The 26826-nt window shown below is 33.0% G+C and overlaps 1 protein-coding gene across 1 annotated transcript; it reads left to right on the forward strand.

Moving 5' to 3' along the window:
- Window positions 1–4245: 4245 nt before the first annotated feature.
- Window positions 4246–5755, forward strand: LOC145017148 (tropinone reductase homolog At5g06060-like). Its single transcript, XM_078975223.1, has 4 exons — window positions 4246–4669; window positions 4976–5192; window positions 5294–5400; window positions 5499–5755. The coding sequence occupies exons 1-4, from the start codon at window positions 4367–4369 to the stop codon at window positions 5673–5675; spliced, it is 804 nt and encodes a 267-aa protein (XP_078831349.1). The 5' UTR covers window positions 4246–4366; the 3' UTR covers window positions 5676–5755.
- The last annotated feature ends 21071 nt before the right edge of the window (window positions 5756–26826 follow it).

Genomic DNA, 26826 nt, shown 5'->3' on the forward strand with positions numbered 1-26826 from the left:
CTCCTCATAATAAAGAGTAATGTAAAATCTATATTTTTACTAATGATAGTCACGTTTGGGAAAATACTCTCTTCTACAAAGAACAAACATACATTACACTTGATGTCTTGGTCAGAAGGCTGCTTTTAATGGAAAATATAGGATTTTCTAAGAGATACAAACAATTGTTACAATCATTTTACATACTTTTACACTCAAACACTTACAAACATTTTCATACAAATTATGACACTAAATACTTATTAACTCACCAGATTTAATGTTGATAAACCCTTTCAAAATAACTTGTATTCTCAGGTCATCAGTAGACAGGTACCGATGCCAGCTTTTTAGAATATGGAGCGCATACAAGACTCATCTTTTATTTTGATTCATATTTTTGGTGTCTTATAAACCACAGAGCACACTTGTATTAAAACTATATATTTAATGCAATGGATGATGTTGCTTACTCGTTTACTAATATTCTGTGTTGTGATACTATACATGACGTCCTCTGCCCTAGAACGTTTCCACCATTCTTGGTTTTGGGGTGTGACAGATTGGTATCCGAGCATCGTTTATAGTGAACCTAGTATATCAACCCATAAAAGATATACTAACTATAAATACAACGGGATTAAATTACTCTGACCAACAGTTAACAACAAAAATTCGTTTTTGGTTCTTTTAATCCAACCTTCAATTTTGCTTGAATACGATCAGATCTTCTACATCTACGATTAATTATACTTCCAACGTTATTAGATCAACATTATTGATGATCAACAAAAAATCTAATTCATATCATTCATTCAAAATTTTGAAAAATTTCAAATAATTCTCTATCTATCTACTATTTTGTAAGATTTAAATAGTCAAAGTATCATATTTTTAACATTTTTAAAAAAGTTAAATTATATGCACTCCAAGTGTTTGATGAAATACATAAACTAAATTACCACGTTATATTCATATATGAATATGTTTTCTCACCTGAATCAGTATATGATTATTAAAACAAAAAAAAAACGAATATGTAAGTCTGTATGTTATTCATATGTGAATAACATATAAAAATTATATATATATATATATTTGTGAAAACACATTGTAATATTCATATGTGAATATACTGTGTAATATTCATAAGTGAATATATCATCTAATATTCATAAGTGAATATATACTATGTAATATTCACAAGTGAATGAATCGAATAATATTTAAATATAAATATACTATGTTTAGTATATGCTATATTCATATATGAATGATACTTAAATTGTAAAAAAAAAAATTAATCATATTTTTTATTCATAAGTGAATAACGAATGTACTGTAGTAAAAACCTAATTCATTTTTATTCACTTATGAATACCGATAGCTGAAAATATAAAAAAAATAAAGTTTTTATTTTATCTTAAAACTATATCAATATGGATGTCTATTTGCAGAGAATAAAAAATAATGAATTTTGGTATATTTAAAATCATTTTTCGATAAAAATAGCTTCTTAAAAATTAAAAAAAACGAAAAAACTATGTTTTTGTATATATTAAGGTAATGCTTAGCATAGTTTAAAGAAAACATGTTTTGTTGGAAAACACATGTCTATTTCTTTCCCATTTCCGATAGTACGACAGAGTCTTTTGCGGCAAAAATAATTGATTTGTTGAGAATGATTCCTTCATTCTCAACCTTTTTTTTTTCTCAATTGAACATTCTCTCTCTCTCTCTCTCTCTATATATATATATATATATATATAGATAGGTGCTGCTAATAAGACACCACTTAGACACCTTATTATCACTTTTATAAAAAGTCAACCTATAATCAACTACTTGTAATCAGTTTTTTTTTTAAAACAATGCAATTTCAACCAATAAAAGTATTTTAAAAATTAATTAGAGTTGTCTAAATGGTAAAATGGGGTGTCTTTTTAGCCAACCCTATATATATATATATATATATATATATATATATATATATATATATATATATATATATATATGTTCAGTTTCATTTGAGACCATTCTAATTTTGTGAGACCGTGAGACCAAATCTATAAATAATTTTAAAATGCAAAATAAATGGAAAAATCTAAAAATTCTTTTTTTAAATATTATTTTCGGAATTTGAATTAACTAAAAAAAATTAATAAAAAATCCCGTTTTTTTTTTTTGAAAAATACGTAATATATTCTAAATAGAATATTACACTGATATATTCTAAAAAATAATTTTAAAATGCAAAATAAATGGAAAAATCTAAAAATTCTTTTTTTAAATATTATTTTCGGAACATGAATTAACTAAAAAAAATTAAAAAGAAAATTAAAAAAAATAAAAAAAAATCTATTTTTTTTTTTTGAAAAATACGTGAAATATTCTAAATAGAATATTACACTGTACATAGTCTAAAAATAATTTTAAAATGCAAAATAAATGGAAAAATCAAAAAATTCTTTTTTTAAATATTATTTTTGGAACTTGAATTAACTAAAAAAATTAAAAAAAAATAAAAATAAATAAAAATAAAATAAAAAAATGCGTGTCACGGTCTCACAAAATTAGACCGTTTCACATAAAGTTAACCCTATATATATATATATATATATATATATATATATATATATATATATATATATATATATATATATATATATATATATATGGTAAAGTGAATATACCTAACAACCTTATATAAGCTTAGGTACCTAACCTTATCAAACTAGGTCATTTTGCATTAAATTTTCATTGCAATCATGCAAGATTCTTAAACTTTATCCTAAACTTGATTTACTTCAAAAAATTTGGAAATTCATCATTATATTTCTCCTACATCATTTCATTTGTAGCAGTAGGATATGAAGTCTATCAGACGGTATTCAATAAAAGGACGTGATGTAAAAGAAAGATAATGGTGAAAGTCCAAAGATTTTGGAAGTAATAAAGTTATGGGGTTGAAGTTTAAGCACCTTAGACAATTACAATGTAAATATGATACAAACTGATGTAGTATTATGGAGTTAGGTAGCTAAGCTTATATAAGGTTGTTAGGTATATTCACTTTTTCCATATATATATATATATATATATATATATATATATATATATATATATATATATATATATATATATATATAACAAAAGAATAGGTTTAATCACATATTGACAAGTGTCATTCAATTAGAACCCTCCTTTAATGTTATATATCATTTATCATGCCACTTGTCACCTATTAATTATTTATTTGAAATTTGAAATTTTAAATTTTCTACTCTAATCTTATTAAATTAATAATTGATTCTTTATTTTAAATTTCAAATTTTAAAATTTCTCCCTTTAGTTATATTAAATTAATAAGATTAGATTAAAAAATAAAATAAAATTAATATAAATTATAAAATGATATAACTCCACGTATTTATTTAAATCAACGATTATAATTTTATATCACTTAAAAAATATCTCTTAAGTAATAATTTATTTAAAATAATTGATTAATAATTTTGATTTTTTAATACGAAAGTTTAATTAATTTTATAACCGTGGTTATCACGGGTTATAAACTAGTATATATATATATATATATATATATATATATATATATATATATATATATATATATATATATATATATATATATATATATATATATATACACACACACACTAGCAGCGTACCCGCACAAAGCGGCGGGGTGTGTAAATTCTTTCGGTGATATGTTTCCTCTACAAAAATGTTATGTTACAAAAGAAAGTACATGTCGAAAACAAAATAATCAAACTATGGTGTTATTTGGGAGATGAAGTCATTTTTTGTTCATAGACGGTGGGTTTTATAGTAGATGAGGGGAACAAAGAGGTATATGCGATTGGAGAGATATTTGAATCAACATGCTAAATTTAAGGATATCTAAAAAGGTTCAAAATTTGATTGAATCCGGGATTTGAGGGAACAATATCAAATTGTTGAGAAATATAAGAAGATTTGATGATAAATATTTGAATTCAAAATGTGGTTAAGATTTAATATTATTTTATTAATGTTTACTTGTACTATCAGCTTCGGACGTCTTAAAAAAATATTATTATTATAATCAATCTATTTTTAGAAATAATTAGATTTCTTTTATAAGATAGTAAATATATATATATATATATATATATATATATATATATATATATATATATATATATATATATATATATATATTGTGACCCGTGAATCCACCTGGTTTGTTATAAAGTTGCGATTTTCGATAACATAAAATTCCACGTTGCATTGCAACAAAAAGGGTGTGAACAACTGAACATCAATTGAAAAGCGGAAGAAATTGTCTTTTTGCCAAACAAACGTAGCAAATCAGGATACATCGATTATGACGACGGTGAAGAGCAGTTCTGTCACTACAAATTCCAGATGGTCTCTTGCCGGAATGACTGCTCTCGTCACCGGCGGCACACGTGGTATCGGCTACGCTGTGGTGGAGGAATTGGCAGGGTTAGGGGCGGCGGTGCACACCTGCTCTCGCAACGAGGCTGAGCTCAACCTCCGCTTACAAGAATGGTCTTCCAAGGGCTTCACCGTCACCGGATCCGTCTGCGACGCAACTTCTCGTCCTCAACGCGAACAGCTTCTACAAAAAGTCTCCTCTATCTTCAATGGAAAGCTCAACATTCTAGTAAGTTGTTTCGATTTTGTTACAAATGTTAACTTTTCCCTAATTGCTTCCATATATTACGATGTTTTATTTTATATCGCAAATTATCATCGAGAGACTTTTGAAACAAGTTTCTGTTTCTAACTTTCTATATCCACAATTCGTTCAATTGTTACTTTTCGAAACCAATCCCAGATCCACAATTCGTTTGTGCTCTTTCTTAATTATTTGAATAACGGATAGACATTTCTAGGTTAAACAGGAATGAGTTGCGTTTTACGAATGCTTTTACAAACATCCTCCATAAAATAAAATTCTTTCCTGTAGATAAACAATGTTGGAACAAACATCAGGAAAGCTACAACCGATTACACTTCAGAAGAGTATTCCAAACTCATGTCTACCAATTTGGAATCTTCATACCATCTGTGTCAACTTGCACACCCTCTTTTAAAAGCATCTGGAGTCGGAAGCATCGTGTTCATTTCCTCTGTTGCAGGTTCTATTCACATTGCTTCTGGTTCCATCTATGGAGCCACTAAAGGTATATATACACTTTCCCTTCTCCAATTTTCCTAATTTCAAGACTCTAATTTCTCATGGAAAAGGGATCTAAGTTTTTAACTTCGAATTTTCTTTACAAAGGTGCAATGAATCAGCTTGCAAAGAATTTAGCATGTGAATGGGCTAAAGATAACATAAGGACTAATAGTGTAGCACCATGGTACACTAAAACTCCACTTGTCCAACATGTAATATCTTGATCTTCTCATCTTTCTCAGATTCCCTTTTGTTTCTCTATGATCATACTGGAATTTTATAATTTATATTACCAAATTGCTTTGTGTAGTTGCTAGAAAATGAGGAGTATTTGGAAAGAGTGGCTTCAAGAACACCTCTAAAACGTGTTGCAGAAGCAAATGAAGTGTCATCAATGGTGGCGTTCCTTTGTTTACCTGCTGCTTCTTACATCACTGGCCAAACAATTGCTGTTGATGGAGGATTTTCTGTTAATGGTTTCGCATGAATTTTGTAATAGAATTAGGAATTTGGTTTTGGTTATCATAAAGAAGTTTTTACTTAATGGTATAACTGAGTGTTTTAGTTGATTATGAATTTATAATATTGACATTAATTGTTAACTTAATGGTAATAGAATGGAAAAAGTTCAAATAATGATGATATGGTTAATGTTCAATCGTCAAAAGTTGATGCATGCAACAATAAAATTTTTGACGATTAAGAAAATAGCTAAAAATCAAATAAGATGGTAAGTATGCATGGCTCTCATGATGGGAAGAAGAAGAAATTCAATCCATTCCTTTTTTTGGGCCCCATGTGTAAAGGTAATATTAATGTTTTAAAAGTCGGTTTGATCAGGCTAGTTGGACCGGAAACCGAGGAGAGAACGGTTTAATTATCATTGGTTTTACATTGAGTTCTGTACCGGATTGAACCTGATTTTAGAAAAAATCCGTTAAACCGAATAAAAATAAATGAAAAAAACAATTTACATAATAAATTTTGGTGATTTTTTTTTTTTCATATCTATTTAGTTCTTTGTAAATAAAAACATATGGTAAATTTATAATTTTTTATGTGTTTGTATTCATTTAAAACTATATTTCGTTACCGTATTATATTTTATTTTCTTTTTGATATATATGGATTGATGTAAAACACGAAACATATGATTATGTGTTGTTTTAATGTTTGAATTTGAAAACATCAAATTCATGATTTATATATGTATGTATGTGTAGGAAAATAGAAAAAAACATGAAAACAATAGAAACCGGTTGACCTGACAGTCAAACTGGTTGAACCAGAACCTGGTCACCATACCATTTCGATTAAAAAATCGTTTAAAACATTGGGTAATACTGTCATTAATTTGGAATGTCCAATTATGAAGGCTCAATTTGAAAAAAATCCTATTATTGGAAATAATTTAAAAATTTTAGACAACAGTGAAGAAGGTGTTGTTTTTTTTAGGAAAATGACTATTGAGGGTAACTAGCTGTTGCGTTTGTTCTTATTTGATCTCTTTCATTTTTTTTTCTTGTACTCAATATACCATTGAACTTGTTTATGTTCACCATAACCCTTTTGACCGACTTTTGACCTGTGATAGCCGGTCAAAGGGTTATGATGAATACAAACAACAAGTTTGATGATATATTAAGTACAAAAAAAGAAAATAGACCAAATGAGAACAAATGCAACAGTTGACTACCCTCCTGATTTGTTTTTCCTTTAGTCATTTACAACAAATCCCACATCATCTCCTACTGATATTAATAAGTTTATGAGATTCAAACATAACCCACGTAAGAATATTATTCATATATGTATAATTTTGTAATGCACTTGAATATTTATTAGGGGAATCTTGACTAAACAGGTGAATTTCATGACTACATTTACATTTTCAATCAAATGATTTATCGTATTATGGATTCTAGACAAGTATACAAACGAGTGGAATCACAAGTGTTGATATTTTTGAGTTTAATTAGCTTTAAGATCGAATTCATTGGATAAGATACAACATCTATATGTACAATATCATGCAGCTTTTTCAAACACATTACCATAATATACATTGAGGTAACGTTTATACTGATAAATACACCTCTCATGCACAATCATATCCTTTTGTAAAGAGGTGTTGACAGCTAACCACAGGAAGCATATCATAGACCATGTTTTAACGAAGTTACCCATCCGAAACGCTCTTTATATACGTTATGGCCAAAGAAGGTTGCAGTCTTTGACAATTTTACAACTTTAATTTCATTTAACTTTTCAGGAAAAATGACTCGGGAGGGTAACCAACTGTTGAGTTTGTTCTCGTTTGGTCGCTTTTCTTTTTTTCTGTAGTCAATATACCATCGAACTTGTTGTTTGTGTTCACCATAACCCTTTGATCGGGTATCACATGTCAAAATCCTGTCAAAAAGTTATGATGAACACAAACAACAAATTCGATGGTATATTGAATACAAAAAAATGATCAAATGAAAACAAACACAATAGTTAGTTATCATCAAAAAAAATCATTTTCCCTTTTATTTTGAAAACGGCGTCACTTGATTATGTGATGGATATGTTGCTTTAAATGAAAAAGCCCCTTCGAAAAAAAAAAATGACATATATCCCCCGACTAGATCTAGAAAGTCCAATGGATCTGGAATCAAATATGGAGCCCACTACCAATTTTATACCATCAATAATTGGCAGTTCTCCCAAGCAAATAAGATAGAATTAGGAAGTTATCAATTTAAACTCCTCCTGCCCACAAAAGAATTCAAGGTCTCGAAATAATATATATTATAATTACGACATTGGCCCTAAAAATGATCCAAACGACCGTACTTCGTTTTCCTATTGATCGAAATCCTTCTTGCCCTCTTGATAATTCAATGGACATTGGACAATGATATAATTTTATTGAGAATAGCAACACATGGTCACTCCTTGGGAAAAATCCGACGCAACCTCAAATCAAAAATAACTACATGAACTGCGTAAAAGTATAGTAAAAGTATATATATATATATATATATATATATATATATATATATATATATATATATATATATATATATATATATATATATATATATATATATATATATATATATATATATATATATATATATATATATATATATATATATATATATTTTTAAAGAAACGCACATCCATACACTTATTTAATTATTCTTTTAATTCTATAAATTATGATTTAATATTTATAAATGAAAAACAATGCTAATAAAGGTATATAAAACATATATTAAATGCTAATAAATGTCTATAAAACATATATTGATTTATATCTATAACGAATAACAAAATGTAAACATACATCAAATTGATCTCAAGGGATGCGGAAGGTCTTGAGAAGGCGGATGGTCATGATGACTGGCCGGAGGTCCGGCGAATATGCAACTTGCACAGAGTAAACAACAATGAGAATGTCATAACATCCTACTACGTATCCAATCTTCCTGAAGGAGTCTCGAAGACACAAATATGAAAATCCTTTCCGAAATATGGAAGAGTGGTGGACATCTACATTGGAGGTAAAAACGATCGCTCGGGTTCAACATTTGCTTTTGTTAGGTTTGAAAACATCCGAGATGCAAAAGTTTTGGAGCATGAAATGAGTAGAGTCAGATGTGGACACTACATTCTCAGAGTCAACATCGCAAGATATCAAAAACGCCAAGGTCCCAAAGGATTCAAAATCAACACCAATCATGTAGTGCCTCCTGAAAAATCATACCAGGTAGCATGGAAAGCAACTAATGCAACTAGAGATTCAAGAACGTTCGCGGAGGTGATTAAAGGTACGACTTCTAGACCATTAGCATCAGGGACGAATCCCATTGCTATCAATCCTGCAACATTCTCTGTTGGAATGGAAGATTGTGTGATGGTTGGTGAGATAATTAGTATCCAACAAATTACAGATTTACCCACCGTACTTCCTTTCGACGGAAACCCCCGCTGGTATGGTATATTACATCAGTGGTTTAAATGTTATTTTAAAATTCATCAATTCAAAATCTACGAAGGCATTCTATGATAATGAACATAATTGGAAATGTTGGTTCAAATGGCTCAAAATGGGATTCAATGATGACTTGATACCAGAGAGGATTACATGGATTAAAAATTCTAGGCTTGCCGGTTAGATTTAGATCCAATGAAAACTTTTCACGTATTGCAAATGCTTTTGGGACCACTCTTGAGATTATTGGTGTGGACTGGAAGGCTTTTGATATTTCTACTGGTGAGGTTTGCATCATTACCAAACATAACACAATTATAAACAATGTGGTCAACGTCTCTTTTAGAAACAAAGTATATCCTATTGGTATTGTAGAATATGATAGAGATTGGATGCCTTTTGATAGATCGATACAGAAGGACCCTATTCCCCAAGTCAATGATGATATTGATGATGAAGCAGAAGATGACATGGAGGTGAACGATTCTAAAGGAGATAAAGGTGACAAACAAGATTTCGAGGAAGATGAAAACCAAGATTCTGAGGAAGATGCGATCTCTGATACATGGATGGGTCCGGTCCAACAAGATGATGTCCTTGAAGATGGGGAAATCATTGAAGAATCTGGCGAGTATGTCGCTCCGGAGACGGTGGCATTAATATCTGAAGACCTTGAAAATCCACAGGTTGGATTAAGTGTTGAAGATCCCCTTGCAGTCATTAATACATCAGTTCCTCCATTCGATCTCAACACATCCACTGCTGAGTCTAATTCTAAGGAAGATCATTCAGTTGATGACATAGGTTCCTCATCTTGTGAACTCACTAAAATTGTCAAGGTTGGTTGTGATGTTGGGTTTCAATTCTCAAAAGACGACCTAATTGTCACTAGAATTGCAAACCTAGGCGATGACGTTAAAATGAAGACCTAATGAATTACTTAAGTCTCAATATAAGGGCATATGGGGAATCTCACAAAATTGATTGGTTGCACAGGCTTAAACATTCACATAAAGTCGAATTCATATGTCTTCAAGCAAAACGAGTAGCTGATTCAACCACGATTCATTTTGTGGGAGCTTGGGGAAACAATAACTATGATATGGTTTTTGTTAACCCAACTGGTAGGTCTAATGGGATTGTCTCTATTTGGGATCCAAACATTTTCTCTAAAAGTCAAGTTACATCATCCCAAAACTTCATTGTAGTAATAGGTAAATGGAAAGGCATAAACGGGGCCACAGTTATAGTTAATGTATATGCACTACAAGCAAAGTTGGATAAAAGAAAGCTTTGGTTAGACTTGATTAACCTAAAAAGCAATACTAATGGTATTTGGATATTTCTTGGAGACTTCATTATAGTAAGGAGAGCTGATGAAAGGATTAATTCTAGATTCTATCATCGCACGACCAATGATTTCAATGAACTCATCAGGAAGGCGGGATTACAAGTATTTAATCATGGTGGAAGGAAGTTCACATACATGTGTGTTGATGGCCGTAAGTTTAGTAAGCTTGACATAATTCTAGTATGCTCTAATGTCATTGCACAACAACCATTATCCATGGTTATCGTCCTCGACCGTGAGCACTCTAATCATTCACCACTCGTTCTCAGACCTTCTAACCAAGCTTTTGGGCCACCTACATTTCAATTATTCAACTCATAGTTGTATAAAGATGGATTCAATGAGGAATTTTTAAAGGCGTGGAATTCCTTTAGTGGTTTCGGTTTACCAGATATGTTTCTCAAGTCTAAGATCAAGTATGTCAAAGCTTGTATCCGCAAATGGAGAATTGTAGACTCTAATAAGTAATTGGAAACATTGAAGCAGTCGAAGGACAGAGTCTCAGAATTGGAATTTATGGCTGAATCTCGTGCATTATCTGTTGGTGAATTGCTAGAAAGAAAGGAATGTAAACGAAAGATTGTTGAATTGGAGAGACTTGCAAAGTTTGATCTCCAACAAAAGGCGAAGGTCAAATGGCTTGTTGATGGTGACGAAAATACTGCCTTTTTTATGCTACAGTAAGAAGTAAAAATAACAAAAATCGTGTACATGGTTTGTTTATTAATGGTGTTTGGAGAACTGTATGGTCTAATGAACTACTTGCCGAGAAGGTCAGGAAACTAAGAGGAAAACTCCTGCATCTCGGGTGGTGCCCAACTGTACGATGCCTTGGTAATCGGAGCCACACTTGGTACTAGATCAATCCTGAACTCAACCTGCCTCTCGAGAGGCACATCGGGTAAGTCCTCCGGGAATACATGGACAACTCCCTAACAAATGGCACATTTGAAACCGAGACCTACTCCCATGCTCGAGTCTCAACCACATAAGCCAAATAACCTACACACCCATGCTGGAAATAGTGTCGAGGCCTGGCTGTCGAACAAAAATTTGAACTAACCCTAGTACATTCTCTATGGATAACCAGTTCTCCCCCACTTAGGGTTCAAACTACTACTCGTTGGCCCTCGCAATCGATCTTGGTACCAAATCTGCTCAGCCAATCCATCCCCGCTATCACGCATATATCCTCCATAGGGATATGGATCAAATCAATTGGGTAAGGCACCTCGAAGATCTCCAATACACAACCCTAATACACTCTGGATGCAGAGACCCTGTGTTTGTTCGCTATAGAAACCCACAACGGGCACTATAAATCGCAAAGGGGCATATCAAAATATCTACTAAAGGATTAAGACACGAAGGAGCGACTCGTGCCCTGAGTCAAAAAACATAAGAGCCAACAAAGAGTTCAGTAAGAATGTATGGATTGGAAACACAGATATAAGCACACCATAAAGTAATCAACAGAACAATAAACAAAACATACTAGGCATAGGGTCTGGTGCTGCTTTGACCTCCTCGGCAGTAAGATGGAAAACATGGCCTCGAGCCCTCGGGGGCTCCGCCCTACCCTGGAGCCCATCGGTAATCCCTAGAGTGGCTGATGTCGGGGCCTGCACCAACTTAGCAGTGAACAATGGACAGTTAACCTTTACATGGCCAACCTAATCACATTGGTAAAAAAATCCTAGTACTCGAAACTGGGGACGACTGGCGACAATCCCTCACATAGTATCCCTCCGTGCCACATTTGTGGTATCCAGAAGTAAACCGAAAAGGACCCTTGTAAACCTTGCGGCACTTCCCATAAGTGCGGCCCCTCTGACTCCTAAATCAGCAGCCTTGAACTGCTTTGCAGCAGGTTGTGACTACACAAGGGCCTGCCTCTGCTCCCTCATCTGGAGCTCTATCTTAATCTCACTCCACCTTGCAGCCTCTTACAAATCAAGAAGTGAAGCATAATGCTGCGTAGACACAAATTGACAGATGTCTGTCTTGAGCATGCTCAAGTACCGGGTTATCTGAGCTTGCTCAGAAGCAACAAACTTAGGACAAAACATATCTCTCTCTGTAAACATCATGGTGATCTCTGTCACTGACTCAATCCCTTGCCTCATATCCAATTACTCCTGAGCCAATCTCTCCCGCTCCACCAATGGTACATATCTCAAGAGAGTACATGAAACAATAAACTAAATCGTAACCAGTCAATCAAATAAACAGACAGATCTACCGATCACTACCGTATGCTACCATCCTATATATCAGGATATCGATCTCACAGATCTCTACAACATAATAACATACTACCATATATAAAGATATCCAATCCAATGGGTCGGCCTTGGTGCCTTCGACCCATGAGTATAGTGAGGAAGACTTACCTCACAGTCCAACGAAACGTTGAACGATAAATTGATCCAAATATCGGCTCACCCAAAACCTCCTGGAGGTTGCAAATAAGAAGGAAAATTCAGATCCAAGAGGCTTCCAAGCTCCAAGCTCTTCTTACCACCTTCTTCTTCTTTAATAGCACCTCTAAAACACTCTAATGGACTCAAAATGCCCTCTTCTCTTCTAAAGGTTTGCTTGGGGTCGTTTTACAGAGGGATTCTTGCTATTGGGATGTTACAGTCTGGTAGTAATTAGGTATGTCCTCATGAACTCACCACACAAGTTTTTCTAAAATCAAAAACTTGAAAAATGTTGGACTATGTCTTTGTTGCTTGGCACCGAACAGACTTTTACATCCTCCTTTGAAGCACCATCTATACATACGAGGTTCATACGCCATTTAACCTCCCTAAAAAATAAACATTATAATTTATAGTAATTTACAACTAAATTATAAATCAATATTTATATAGTATTGTACCTCCTATATGCCTATGTTGAATAAAAATATGTTGAAGGTACTCATAGATTACCTCAATAAGCGTTATTCTTTATACATTATGTTCATTAACCGATTACACCATGAAAAATTTTGTAGTATCGATGTTGAATGTATTACAACGGATGTTATGGAAATAGGGTCTTGCCCATTTCGCATGATCGATGTTGGTAAGAAGCCAACATGCAGCATGGGTTAGCCGACATAATGTTTCTTGAAAATCAGGAACCATGTTAATAAGAATCGGAGAATACCTGACTTAGGAGAGAAGTTATGACATCGTCCGTATTGGTTATGAATGATACTTCCCTAGCTTTCGTAGTTGCATCCTTCAACCTCATCAGGAACCATGTACAAGAGTCGATATTATTTATCACACTAAGACATAATGTTATAGGCAGGGTCTTGTTGTTTCCATCTATAGCAACCGATATTAGAGGTGACAAAAATTGACACGACACGAAACCCGACACGAAATAAACATGTTTGGGTAAGATATTTCAACCTGTTTAAATAAACGAGTTGACACGACACGACACGACACGAAAGTTAAATGTGTAAGGTTAGGGTCGAGAATTTTAACTCGAATATGACTAAAAAATGACCCCTTTATTTATATGCATGTTTTTTGAATTATTTAAATAATCTAGAAAGATACAAAACCAAAACCATAATCAAAATAAAACATTCGAATTGAAATGCTTTGTAATGTTGAAATAACTTAGCCGTCTAGATCAAGACTTCATTTCAGTTTTTCCATTCTTTCCCAAACTACCCAGTCTCTTTCACCACTCTCACATCCTCATGACCTTGTCATCCGCCTCCACAACTCCCACTCTTTTAATTTTGTCATTTGAACTTGCTATGACTTCATCTATTCTGCCTCCAAATTATTAGTTTTTCTTTTCCGTCTACCCAACTCACACTCTTTCAACATGCTCAATCTTTTAACCTCACATGACACGACATATTTCAAGGTATAGCCCTAACCCGAAACCTGACACGAACTCGATACGAAAATAAACGGGTTGACACGACACGACACGTTAATTAAATGGGCCGGGTTAGGGTCGCGCACTTTCAACCAATTTAGTGTTTCGACACGACACAAACCCGACACGACATGACACGATTGCCACCTCTAACCGATATGAACATTGTTTGTAGGTACTCCTTTCTTAGAGCGACACAACCTATAAAGATGACATATAACAAGCAAATTATGAATGCATGGAGCTGAACTTTTTTTTAGAAAAAACAAACAATAATTTGTAGAAATATTATAAATTTTAACTAAACAATTAAAACTTAGAGCAAAATTATTTTACCACATGTGTAATAGCCACAAAATAGAGTTGGAAATGACCCATAATATCGGTTTTGATGTTCGTGTAACTATGAGGGTTCGTCCGCTCAAGGTTGTGTATGTAAACATGTAAAGCTTTCTTCATGGCCGCAATATGAGAAACTCATATTTAAACAATTATAATTGAGAATTATGGATTCTGGTTGTATGTGAATAACTAAATGGAATATCACATGTTATATAAGGAAAGAAAACCTAGTTTTTATGTGTCCAAAATGTGTGTCTGGAACATGTTTCCAAAATGTATGTCCGAAATGTTAGTTCTACATGTACGGTTTTGAGTATCTTACTCAAGAACTAACTGTGTCAGTCTGGAGTATACGATGTCAGATTCCGTAATCCAAACTATACCTACCATCGTTCACTCTTGAATGAATAGTACTTCTCTGAAATTTCTTTTTCCGAAAAAATGGTTATTTTTCTAGGTTTTATAAAACTTGGTTATTATTAATAATACGTTACTCATTTATAATAGTTAGTTTTCTTAATTTCTCAAAAGTAAATCCAAAAAATTAATATATAAATCATGGAATATTAATAGTAATTGTAATAATAATGAAAAAATAGGAGGGAACTAAGACTCTAAAATTTGATACTTAAATATGAAAAAGAATATTATAGTATGCTAATCAATATGGAATGCTAGTCGTAATAAAAATATTTACCATAATTACTGCTGCTTACGTATATATATTTTTATTAAAAAATCTCTTTATAAGTTTATATTTTTAAGTCGGCGTAAGAGTTATTAGGGTGGAACGTGGCCTTGGCTGAAAGTGAAGATACGTGCCTTGACTTACCCTTACGTCCTCGTCTTTGACCGCCCACGACCTCCACGACTCCGCCTCTGGCGATCCCTCACTGCTCAATTCTCCATCTCTGATTCAGGCTCTTAGGTTTTTCTCTCTTTGATGTGTCTTTCACTCCTAATTTCTATGTTCTTTTTAATCGTTAAAGATTATTTTATCAAATTAATCATGTTTCTGATTTCTGTCTTACGTACTTTATTTGATCAAATTGTCTCTATCACTCTTTATTCGATAAAATTTAAGTTTACTGTTGTTTTGTGTGAATGCAACTAGCACAAAGTTAAGTTTAATCTTATTAGTTGTTAATGTTCTTGTGGTAAAAGTTTAAATTTATGTTTGATTCTTGGGAATGTTTTCTTAAATTGTTTTGATTCTTGATTTTGTGTGTTTGGCTTTCTGTCTCTCTAGATGAGAATGTTGTTGATAATTTAATTAGGTGTGATCAAATTGTCTGAATTCGTTTTCTTTTGCTTACTTATGGGTTAAAATTGCTTAAATAGTTTAAGACTTCACGTAATGAACATATATATTAATTGTCTAAGCATATAGATAGATGGTTGCTATTGCTATCGAAAACTATAGGATTGATAACATACTGTTGTTGATTTTGAGATACAAATTGGTTTGAATTATAGTTTAAGACTTTCTTTTGTTTCTTCTGTAAATTATTTTTGTGAATTGATAACTGATATATGAAAGTATACTAAATTATGTTTGGGGTCTTTTGTTAAGGTCATCATCATTATTATTATTATTATTATTATTATTATTATTATTATTATTATTATTTGCTACCAAGTGATGATTGGAATAAAATTGTTGATGGGGGTGTCTTTGCGTGTTTAGGTTTTCTTTTATAATATAACATGAACCGGAATTAGAGTTTGGATATGAAGAAATGAGATTTAAACATTTGTTGCATGGTTTTACTAGATACACCCCCAAACATTTGACGCAAGCCAACCTGCCAAGCTGTTGGATTTTGGTTATGAAATCTATTCTATTGAAATCTGGTTGACTTTGTGAGTTCGATGCATCCCAAATCCAATACAAGGTCATGAAAGTGTTGAATTTCTTTTTCTTATAGCGTAATCTATATATTACACTATTTGGCGATTTAGCAGTTAAGGACTTGATATGAAAAAAAAGGAAAAGAAAAAAGTACACGACACGATTTTCATAGCTTTGCTAGTATAGAAACTTCCAATAATAATATTATATATTGAGAGATCTACCCGATTTTCACTGCTCTAAGCCATAAAGGTGACAATTGATGACACGACACGATAAAAGTAGACAATACATAATGAAATTGTGACATAATTGAAATTTGAATTCATGCTCGTTTCGTGTTTGTATCAAGTATAAAAAACACGATGTCGCGTTGTATCGTCTTCGTGTTAAAAATTCGAGACGAAATTGTGAGTCGTGTTTTTTGTGTTTGTCGTGTTATGTATGATTATGTATTATTTAAATAAATTAATTTTTATATTACGCCTTCTTTATCATGCCGTGTTGTGTTAGTTGAAAAAAATACAACATTGTGTCGTGTTCGTGTTACAAAAAACATTATCGTGTCGTATCAGACAAAAACACGATACGATGATCCGATTTACACCCTTAGTAAGCCAATAGATATTTGAAAGTACAACTTTCTAGAATGAAAAATATAATTGAGTTGATTTTTCAAAATTCAATACATCATTAAGAAAAATTTGATTGTACAATGTTGTAATATAAAAGGAAAGAAAGTATGATGCTATGATAGACAAATATGTTGTTGTTTCTTATATGTAGCACTTTCGTTTTTTCCGTCCATTTTCTAAAGTGTGGTGATTTTCTTGATTTCTTTTAGAATATCATTTTTAGTCAATTAACGATATATCCTATCCAAAGTTCCCTGATATTACGTCCGTAGATCAATCCCACAACATAGACTCACCTTATTCGTGACCTTCCACTCAACCCAAATGATCACATATGCAAATGCAATACATATGTAATGGATGCTTATCGTGCATGCAACATCTAACCACATAATACATGCATGTGCATTCTCGTTTATAAAAACGACTCCTTAATTTGATAGGTACCAAATTCCATTCGGACAACATACAACTCCTCACTCGCCCAATAAGACTATTTATACAAATAAGTCCATCTTCTAATAGTGTAACAATTGGTCCCGTAATTTGACCTTTTTCCCATTTAAGTGTTATATTGGTAGATGGTGTTTAAAATATATTTGGGAAAAATATATGATTGACTTATTTGTAAAAAGTTAGCACTTGATAGGAAAATTAAAAGAATAACACGTTTTTTTGCATGCATTAAATAAAAAATAAATCCTCGAAATCTGTCTATGCAAATAAACTAATTTCATTTTTTTTTTCCATTAGTAGGGTTTGATGGGAACAAAAGGTTATATGTTTCGGGACGTTAAGATTGAAATGGATTTTAGGGTTGGAGAATTATTGCAAAATCCCAAAAAAATGGAGGAGTCGGTATTGCTCAACACACTCCGGTCTATATCTACAAAAGCAGTGTTGTAAAACTCGCCGAGTTGGCCGATTACTCCTCCGAGTACTCGCTACTCGGCCCCTTGCCGAGGCGAGTTACAAAATCCCGAGTACTCCTCGATCGGCCCCTTACTGAACTAAGCAATGTTGTAAAACTCGGTCAACTCGGTGATTAATATGTATAATATACTTAATGATTTATTATTTAACATACACACATGTGATTATTACTACATATATATCTTAAATTTTTAGTAATTATTCACGAAGTGAGACCATTATTTGTTTTTTTTTTCAGTATTTGTGTTTTCACATGTATCTAATTTTGTTATATATTTCAATCAACTTAGGATTTTAACTTATGATTTTGACATATATAATTTCCCTAAAACTATTACTACATGAATTACCAAATCCGAGTACTCCCCGAGTACTCCTGAGTACTCCCGAGTACTCGCTACTCGGTAGTCGGCCGAACAGGTACCGAGTAACGAGTTCTACAACCTTGTACAAAAGCACTAGCACCGGTGTCTATCGGTGTCTTGAATTTTGATGCACTTAATGGGACGGTCGAGAAGATACATAAAGACTTTTCCCAGGTATATATGGTAGCAACTCTCATTTTTTTTCACATGTTTTTTTTTCCTCAATATCGTGATAAAGTATAAAAACAAACAAAACGGTGGGAGACGATATAAAGCATCTAAACTGTTCAAGTCTAAATGATTTAACCCAATTAAATAATTGCATGGTTAGAAAATCATAGTTAGTGGCATGTTCACAAAAAGAATAAAAAAACAAAACGTAAATCAAACAAAATCGTACCAGTTTCCCAATTTCAAGATATAATACGAGTACTTATCCCAAAGGAAATAGAACGCAGCAGTCATAAAGAAAACTTCATATTTATCTAAAAAGCTAAATAAACAATTACTACATACAAAGTAGAAACTATTGTTATTTTCATATTGAGAGCTTTGTTCGACACTTGAGTTATGAGTTGAGATCCTTTAATATGATCGTGGCTGAATGGGAGGAAGAGTGTTTCCATTTATTTTAATTCATAAACCAGTCTTTACGCCTTTTTCCCTATTTTTTACAATATTTATATTATTTAGTATGTCATTGACGACACAAATGCTCTTTTTTTGAAATAAGTATTCAAAATCTATGCAAATGAACTAATTTTATATGTTGTTTTTCATCAGGAATGGGGAAACGTATGTTCTATATATGGCGAGAATTCCTTTAAAATGGATCTTAATAATCTCGATGCACGTTATATGAGACCATTGCAACTTTTCCAAAAGCTGAAGGTTGAACAAGGGTCTTTTGATTTCGATGCATTTTATGAGAGGTTAGCTCCAATTTTTCCCAAAAAGCCACAACAGTCATCCAATAAAGTCTCCTCTCAGGTATGGTTTCATTCTCCATATTTATGTTTCTTAATTCTCTCCAATATCGTTTTGCAAAAAAAAAAAAAAAAAAAAAAATCAAAACCGTTTAAAGTTTTATTCAATGATACTTTTGTCACACCCTGAAAATCCGAGCATGTCAGTGCGATTAATTCCTTAAGTAGCGGAAGCTTTGACTAACAATACCTTAAAAATCTTGTTGCGTAAGTCTACAACGTAAACGAATATGACTAATATATTAAAACCAAACCAAATAGTTAAATAGCTAAAACTCCTTAAAGAGTTTATGCTCTCCTTTCCGTTATTCTATGGTATTTTGTGAGATAAATGTAATGTATGTATTTTTTATGCCGGTTAGTTTACAGTTTGATAAAAAATATATAAAATATCGCATCCAAATGTAAGCATGCACTTCAAAATTTCATAACATGTTGAATATATTTATAAATATTGCTGAACACATGACCTCGATCCAGAAAGATAACATAACCAAATATCATCATGTAAACCTGAATATACTGAAAACACTATAGTAGTTGGACACTATTTAATTGTTATATGGAAATTAATTCGAAGGAAATTACACGACGTGAAATTGTAAAAAGCTAAGACTTGATGGGAATGAACTAATGTGATATTAATTGTACCACAATCAGGCCTGGGATACGAAAGACTTTTATTATCCTTTGGCAGCAAAGGCAGCTACTATTAGTGTCTTGAATTTTGGAGCATCAAACTTTGGTTTCGATGCATTCTATAAGAAGCTACACAAACAAGACTCTTATCAGGTATAGTAGCTTCCACATGTTTATTTTCCTCTTAATTTCATGATACAACTTTTGATAATAAAAAAAAATAACAATAATAAAAAATAAACAGCACGTAACAAGCAATTTTATAAATGATGTGACAGAGTGGAGACTACCGGATTAAGCATGGGAATTATCGGATGACAAGGTCATATAGAAACGTCCAACCAATTGTGGCAAAAGCATCCAACAGAGAATATAAATATTGCATGCCAAAAGTTATGACAACGATTGCAACAACTGCCATTGCAGCTAGCCTGAAAAATCAACCAATGCTCCGAGAGATACTAATGAGGGTGGCAATGTCAATGGCATCCGACATTAATTACGAGTGTTTGTCAGCAGTTATGAGAGTCATTGCACAAAACCTGATAAGTCAACCCAAGCTCCAAAAGATACTCATACTGACCATGGCTGTTAATTTCCCAATAGGTATGTTTCGAGAACACATCAATCGCTTACCTACTTCGCTGTCACTTGTTGTTGTAGCCCTTCCATATATATCCATCACCGCTAATGCTATTCTGATGCCAAAAACCATCGTGACATATACACTTGTCGCCACCATTTTGGGACTATGTCTTGGAGCTATGACTGAGAAGCAGCGCCTAAAATCCATTGCCGCCGTCTATCCGCCTTCGCCACAATATTGGTATTACAAATATTAAATCATGTCAAGCAGTTACGGGTTATAAATGGTTTATTAATCTAACAAGTATCATTTTTTGGAATTATATATAATTGTAAAACCTCCAAAACCGGTGACCCTTGAGCTTAATTCCGAAATTGCCCACATTCAAGGTCGAATTCCTCATATTTTCTATTATTTATCTATTTTGGAGGTAATTTGGATGATAAATTGATAGTAATTTTCAATTTTATTGAGTGATTATGTTTGTATTTTGAGATAAGAAGTGCTTGTGCATTTTGTTGGATTTTATGCCTTTTCAGATTTGTAGGAAGTTTTTTTGCATTTTGTGATGTTTTTTGTAATTTATGTTTATACCACATTGACTTAAAAATGAAATTTGGCATGAAATTGAAATTGGATGTATATATACATTTGTTTGATTTTGTACTTAGATGTATAAATTTGTATACATTTAGCTTAATTGTATGAAATTGGATGAAATTGGAATATGCAAATTGGATGTATACATTTGGCTTAATTAGATTATTAATAGCAACTTACTTCTAGTAATGTATTGTATATGGTTTCAAAGTGCTTAATTTTGTTAGTAACTTAATGTTTGTCATTACAACTTTAGCTTTAGTTAGGTTGTTAATAGCAATGTACTTCTAGTATTTTTAATTTAGTTATAGAATAAAATTAAATTAATTATAAAAAAATCAATAAAAAATAAGGTTATTAATAGCTTTAGTTAGGTTATTAATAGCAATGTACTTCAGCCGAACTTCCAAAAAAACGAAGGGGCATGTAAAAAAATATCGAGCTGGGAAAGTTGATATAGACAAACAAGGGAAAGCCCGTGGATTTGGATTTCGATGGGGAGATCACATATTCCCCTATCGGGAAGCGTGATAATTGGTTGATACATGAAATTGGGAGGTATTTGTGGAACAACGTCCCTTTCAACGTATCTGGTTGGGATAATGTTTTCCCCGCCTTAAGGAACGCATCAGTTGTGCATCTAATCTTTGTATTTTGCAGAATAAATTTGATTGTTATTTAATTAACTATTTTTTTTTGTATTTTGTCGAATAAATTTGATTTGGATAAGGTTAACATGGATCCGAAGCGTGCTCAATTGTTGCGGAGCATTGATTCGAGTCTTGCAAAAGTTTACAGAGGCCGAAAAAGTAAAGCTCATTCTTATTTTAAGGAAATCGGGGGTCTGCAGATATCCCAGCCGCATTAAACAACCCCCTTAAGGGTATGTCACATGAAAATTGGGCAAAGATAGTCGAACATTTTCATAGCCCATAATTTTTAAGGCAGACACCATCATCAAAATCAATGTCACTATTTGTTCCTTGAGGAAACTCCCCTCAAAATAAGAACTATGATAGAAAACATTTAAATGGAAAACCAAAAAAAAAAATCTTGTTAGATGAAACCAAGGTCCAGAAACCCTTCATAGTTATTGGTTTCTGATTGGTCACCGGTGTCTAGAATGGGCTGATCAGTTGCAGCATCAATATTTGGAATTTCAGCAACAACAATCTGCATTAGAAGCTCAACTTTAGGTTTACCCCTTTCAGTCATCTCATGCTGAGATGCAATCACTAACTGCATTTGCATTGGCTGAGGACCCTCTTGATAATTCTACCCCTTTTTGGCAGCATCAGATTGGGGAGGAGAGTTAGGAGGAGGAGAATGAGTTCTTAAATGAGATGGTGGAGGAATATTTATTAATGGGGGTTGAGATGGAGGATGGTTATCACCTGTAGAATTTGGTGGAGTGTCATCAACAACCATATCATCACCATCATCAAGGGCCATGAATCTCTTCATTGTGGCCACGTCCCTTTTAACTTTCATCAATCTTTTATCCATTAACTAAACTAACTACACAATTAAGGAGAGTTGAGAAAGCACAAAAGTTTCAAAGTTGAAGTTGGATTCTCCCTGATCACCCTGATGAAAAGGAGTAATAGTAATGGGTGATGGTGTAAGGGAACCGTTTCAGATTGATGAATAGCATTAGCTTGAGGAGAAGGAGATAGTTTTGGAGAAGTTTCATCCTGGATTATTGGCTCAGTAGTATCTTCATTGGAGGGGTTGATCAACGATGTATAATATATTCAGTAGAGGAAGAGGATGAAGAAATGGTTGAAAAACGAATATGCTTATTCAACCATGGAGGAGAGTTCATTTTCTAAGTGAAGTCATCTCCCATATCAGCTTATAAGTCTTCTTAATCTTTATCAGAGTCTTCTTCCTCATCAGCCCATTTTTAATAATCAGCTTCTAAATCATTATCTTCTTCATCACCAACATCATCATCATTATCCTCTTCAGAGTTTGAGGATTCAACCACATAGGGCTCTTCAGTCCACTTTTGCATCCTTGCAGTAATGGACATATCATCCTTAGATGGGGAATCAATGATAATTTTCGACGAAAGAGCAGGAATAGGAAAGATAATCCCATGACTTTCAACACAGCCTACTTCATGAGACAAGATCTACCTAATCCAACGTGGGTAGGGAACATACACTGGTCTCTTCATCCCAGAAATACATTCAATCATCTAATCAAGAAAGATATAAGAAAAATCCAGTTTTTTGTTTTAAACAATGGAGTATAGGATCCTTTTCTCAAAGAGATTTAATTGATCCAAAGTTCCAGTCTTGTGACCAAGACATTTTCCAATCATGCCTGTTAAGTATTTCCGCCCTACATTAAAACACTAATAAAGGGTATTCCTGTAGGGATCACGAGTGAGGCCTGGAAGATTGAAGTTGTACACAAATTTCTCACGAACAGTCTGACAACTTTCTTCAGAAGGAGTTTCAGATTAACTCTCAAATCGAGGAAGACGAAGAGAAGTTTAAATAGATTCCAGATCAATAGTGACCTTATATTGACCATCTCCAATGGTTCTAGTGATGGTTCGAGCAACAATATCAACATATCATGTGTAATAGAACTCACATACATGTTTAGGGTAGAAAGGATCCAAAACATTGCGGAATGTATAGGTAAGTGGATCGCTTTTGACAAATTCGGCAAATCTTCGATTCCAGAATTCACGAACTGCTTTGGGATTTTTTTATAAGAACACCACATTTGTCAATCGAACGATGATGGTAGCATCAGAAGCATGAGGACATTTGATGATGTTAGTGCTAGGAGCAGACTAGTACAGGGGCTTTGACATGATGAAAGCTTGGAGGAAGATGACGATTAGGAGCCTTTTGAGAGTGAATTCAAATTGTTTTGAATTGCTTGTAAATTTGACCTAGAGTCGTGAATTCCCTATTTATACCCAAGAGTATTTTTTTTTATGTAATCATGAAATAAGAGATATGCGCCGTCAAAAAATCGTTTCCCAAGATAATGATGGATCTTTCAGTCATCATCCAAAACTTACCATTAAAACAGGTGATAAGTCATCAGTGGTAATGAGCATCAGCGATCAGCGAGAGCCCTGACCATTTCATACGTTGAATCATAAATCTCTTTTATTAGGAGAAGAAGGGAAAGAGTGGGTAGATGCATATAATATATCATGGACAATAATATATCCATTAACATAGAATTTACAAGCTCTCATCAACGTATGGTACATTATGCTGAATCATAAATCTTTAAAGAAGAATATGAGGGCAAGAATAGATCAACATGTGTAATAGCCTATAGTAAACAGACTAACCATCAACATAGACTTCCTAACTTTTATCAGTGTGTGGTTTTACACAGTGAATCATCAAGTTCTGTTAAGAAGAAAAGGGGAGAGAATGGATTGTTTCAGTCATGGCGAGGTGAAATCAGTGTGATTCATTAACAGTTTAACTCATCAACAAGAAGTGGTTTAAACTACTCTATCATAGAGTAAGTTTCAATCTAGAATCAAAGATTCACCGTTAATTCGTAATAGTATAATGTCTATCTCAAACTAGGAGGTTATGGACATGAACAACCCTTTCTTATTTAAGGACCTGACAAGTATCTCCTATGCTTATGCCTATACAATCAGTGTAAGCCATTGGGTTTTGTTCAATGTTTCAGCAGAACATAATATTTAATGCATATGGCAAGCATGCTTCTAAGGACAAGGTCAGGTAAATATGATTAACTTAAAAATAATAAACACCCTAGCCTTTTTATCAATATTTTTTATTTGGATCAGGCTATCTCACTTTAAGAGTTTAGACAATGCTAGACAATCAGTGTGAGAGGGTGAATCGATGTTCTCAGTAGATGGTCTCACTGATGAGAGACTTAGAGAGATTAAGTCACATACAATAGCATGCTTCTAGTGACAATGATGTGTCAAAAGTTACATACTAGGCTCAAACTTGCCACCGTCGGATTCCTTTACAAAATGGTATAAGAGATTAAATAATATAAGAAAACAACCAAAATAATTAGTAAAATAAGAAAATAGTTAACACAACGAAAGATGTGTAGCTTTTGCAGTAAGGTGATAAAAGACTCGTTCCATCAAATCTTTTGAATTGAATGGTCATTAATACACTTCCATTCCTAGATATCTACCACTTGAATTTTTGATATAAAATAGATCAAACATGACCAACCATATCACACAAAAATAACACAATTATAGTAAACAAAGAGAGAGAGAATGCATTTAATCGATGAGGCTCTGCGGATTGATTCCAAGCTTCATGTTCACCAAGAACAAAAGAAAACATGAACCGGTATTTGCAACCAATGAGTTAAAGGGATCCAATATTTGTAACCTTCGAATTATGAGAGTCACAAAGGAAACACTCGAACGTTCCATTCATTGTAATCCCTAAAGGGAAAAAGGTGGGATGGCTTTCTCTTTGAAGGAGTCTTTGGATCATTGAGGTCATCAAGTTGTAGTGACAACGTCAATGGAAATTAGTTGAGCTAGGTCACCAAACTTCATCTCATCTCATTGAAACAGAAATAAGTGGTCCAAGATAGAAGATATATGTGCCTAGAAGAAAACCTGGTGGCACAGTTAACCCCCATCTGATCTCGTCTGCATAAGAGAACATGTCATTCGACATGTGCATAAGCGTCAGTGAGAGGGCAGTTGTTGCTGAAGAAAAGATGAAGATTCAACGTCAACTGGTTTACGATGAGAGTGCTGCATTTAAGGAATGACATGTTGATCCCTTTAAAGTAGATCAGTCAGAAGAGGTCACTATTGATAGAGAAGATCATGTAGGAAACGTTAGTAGAAAAAGAAAGCATATTCACAGTGTAAACTTCTTTGGTATAGAATAAACAAAAAAATTTAATGCGAGCAAACCAAAAGTAAATTAAAAGCTTATAAACTTATGTTCAAAAGTTTTAAAAATAGCAAAGCATAAATCAAAAAGTAATGTATCAGCATTTGAACCAATAAATCAAACCATATAAATATCGTTCTCCCTGAATGCAGAAAGCACGATCTTGTTTTCAGAGTCAAATACTTTTCCCTCATGACTGTTGAAAATAACTTTGTAACAAGCATCACAAAGTTGACAGATGGAGATGAAGTTGCATTTTAGTCCTTCTATATAGAGCACTTCCTTCAGCTCAATCATCCTACACTAAAAATGTAACGACGTAAATTTTCAAACAAATTTTTACGTTTTAAAACTCATAACCACATATAAATAGTTCTGAAAACCACAAGTGTCGATGCCATAACATTTTTCAAAATAGTTTTCAAAAGTAATTATTCAAATCCAGGATCCTCGTTCATGAATCTTTTCTCTTGTGTGTGTACAATCGAGCCGCTGCCTTCCTGCGATCCTGATAAGAACCTGAAACACATAACACATAACACGGGAAACACGAAGCTTAGTGAGTTCCCCAC

This window comes from Lactuca saligna, chromosome 9 (genome assembly GCF_052625555.1).
Source record: "Lactuca saligna cultivar CGN05327 chromosome 9, ASM5262555v1, whole genome shotgun sequence".
NCBI lineage: Eukaryota > Viridiplantae > Streptophyta > Magnoliopsida > Asterales > Asteraceae > Lactuca > Lactuca saligna.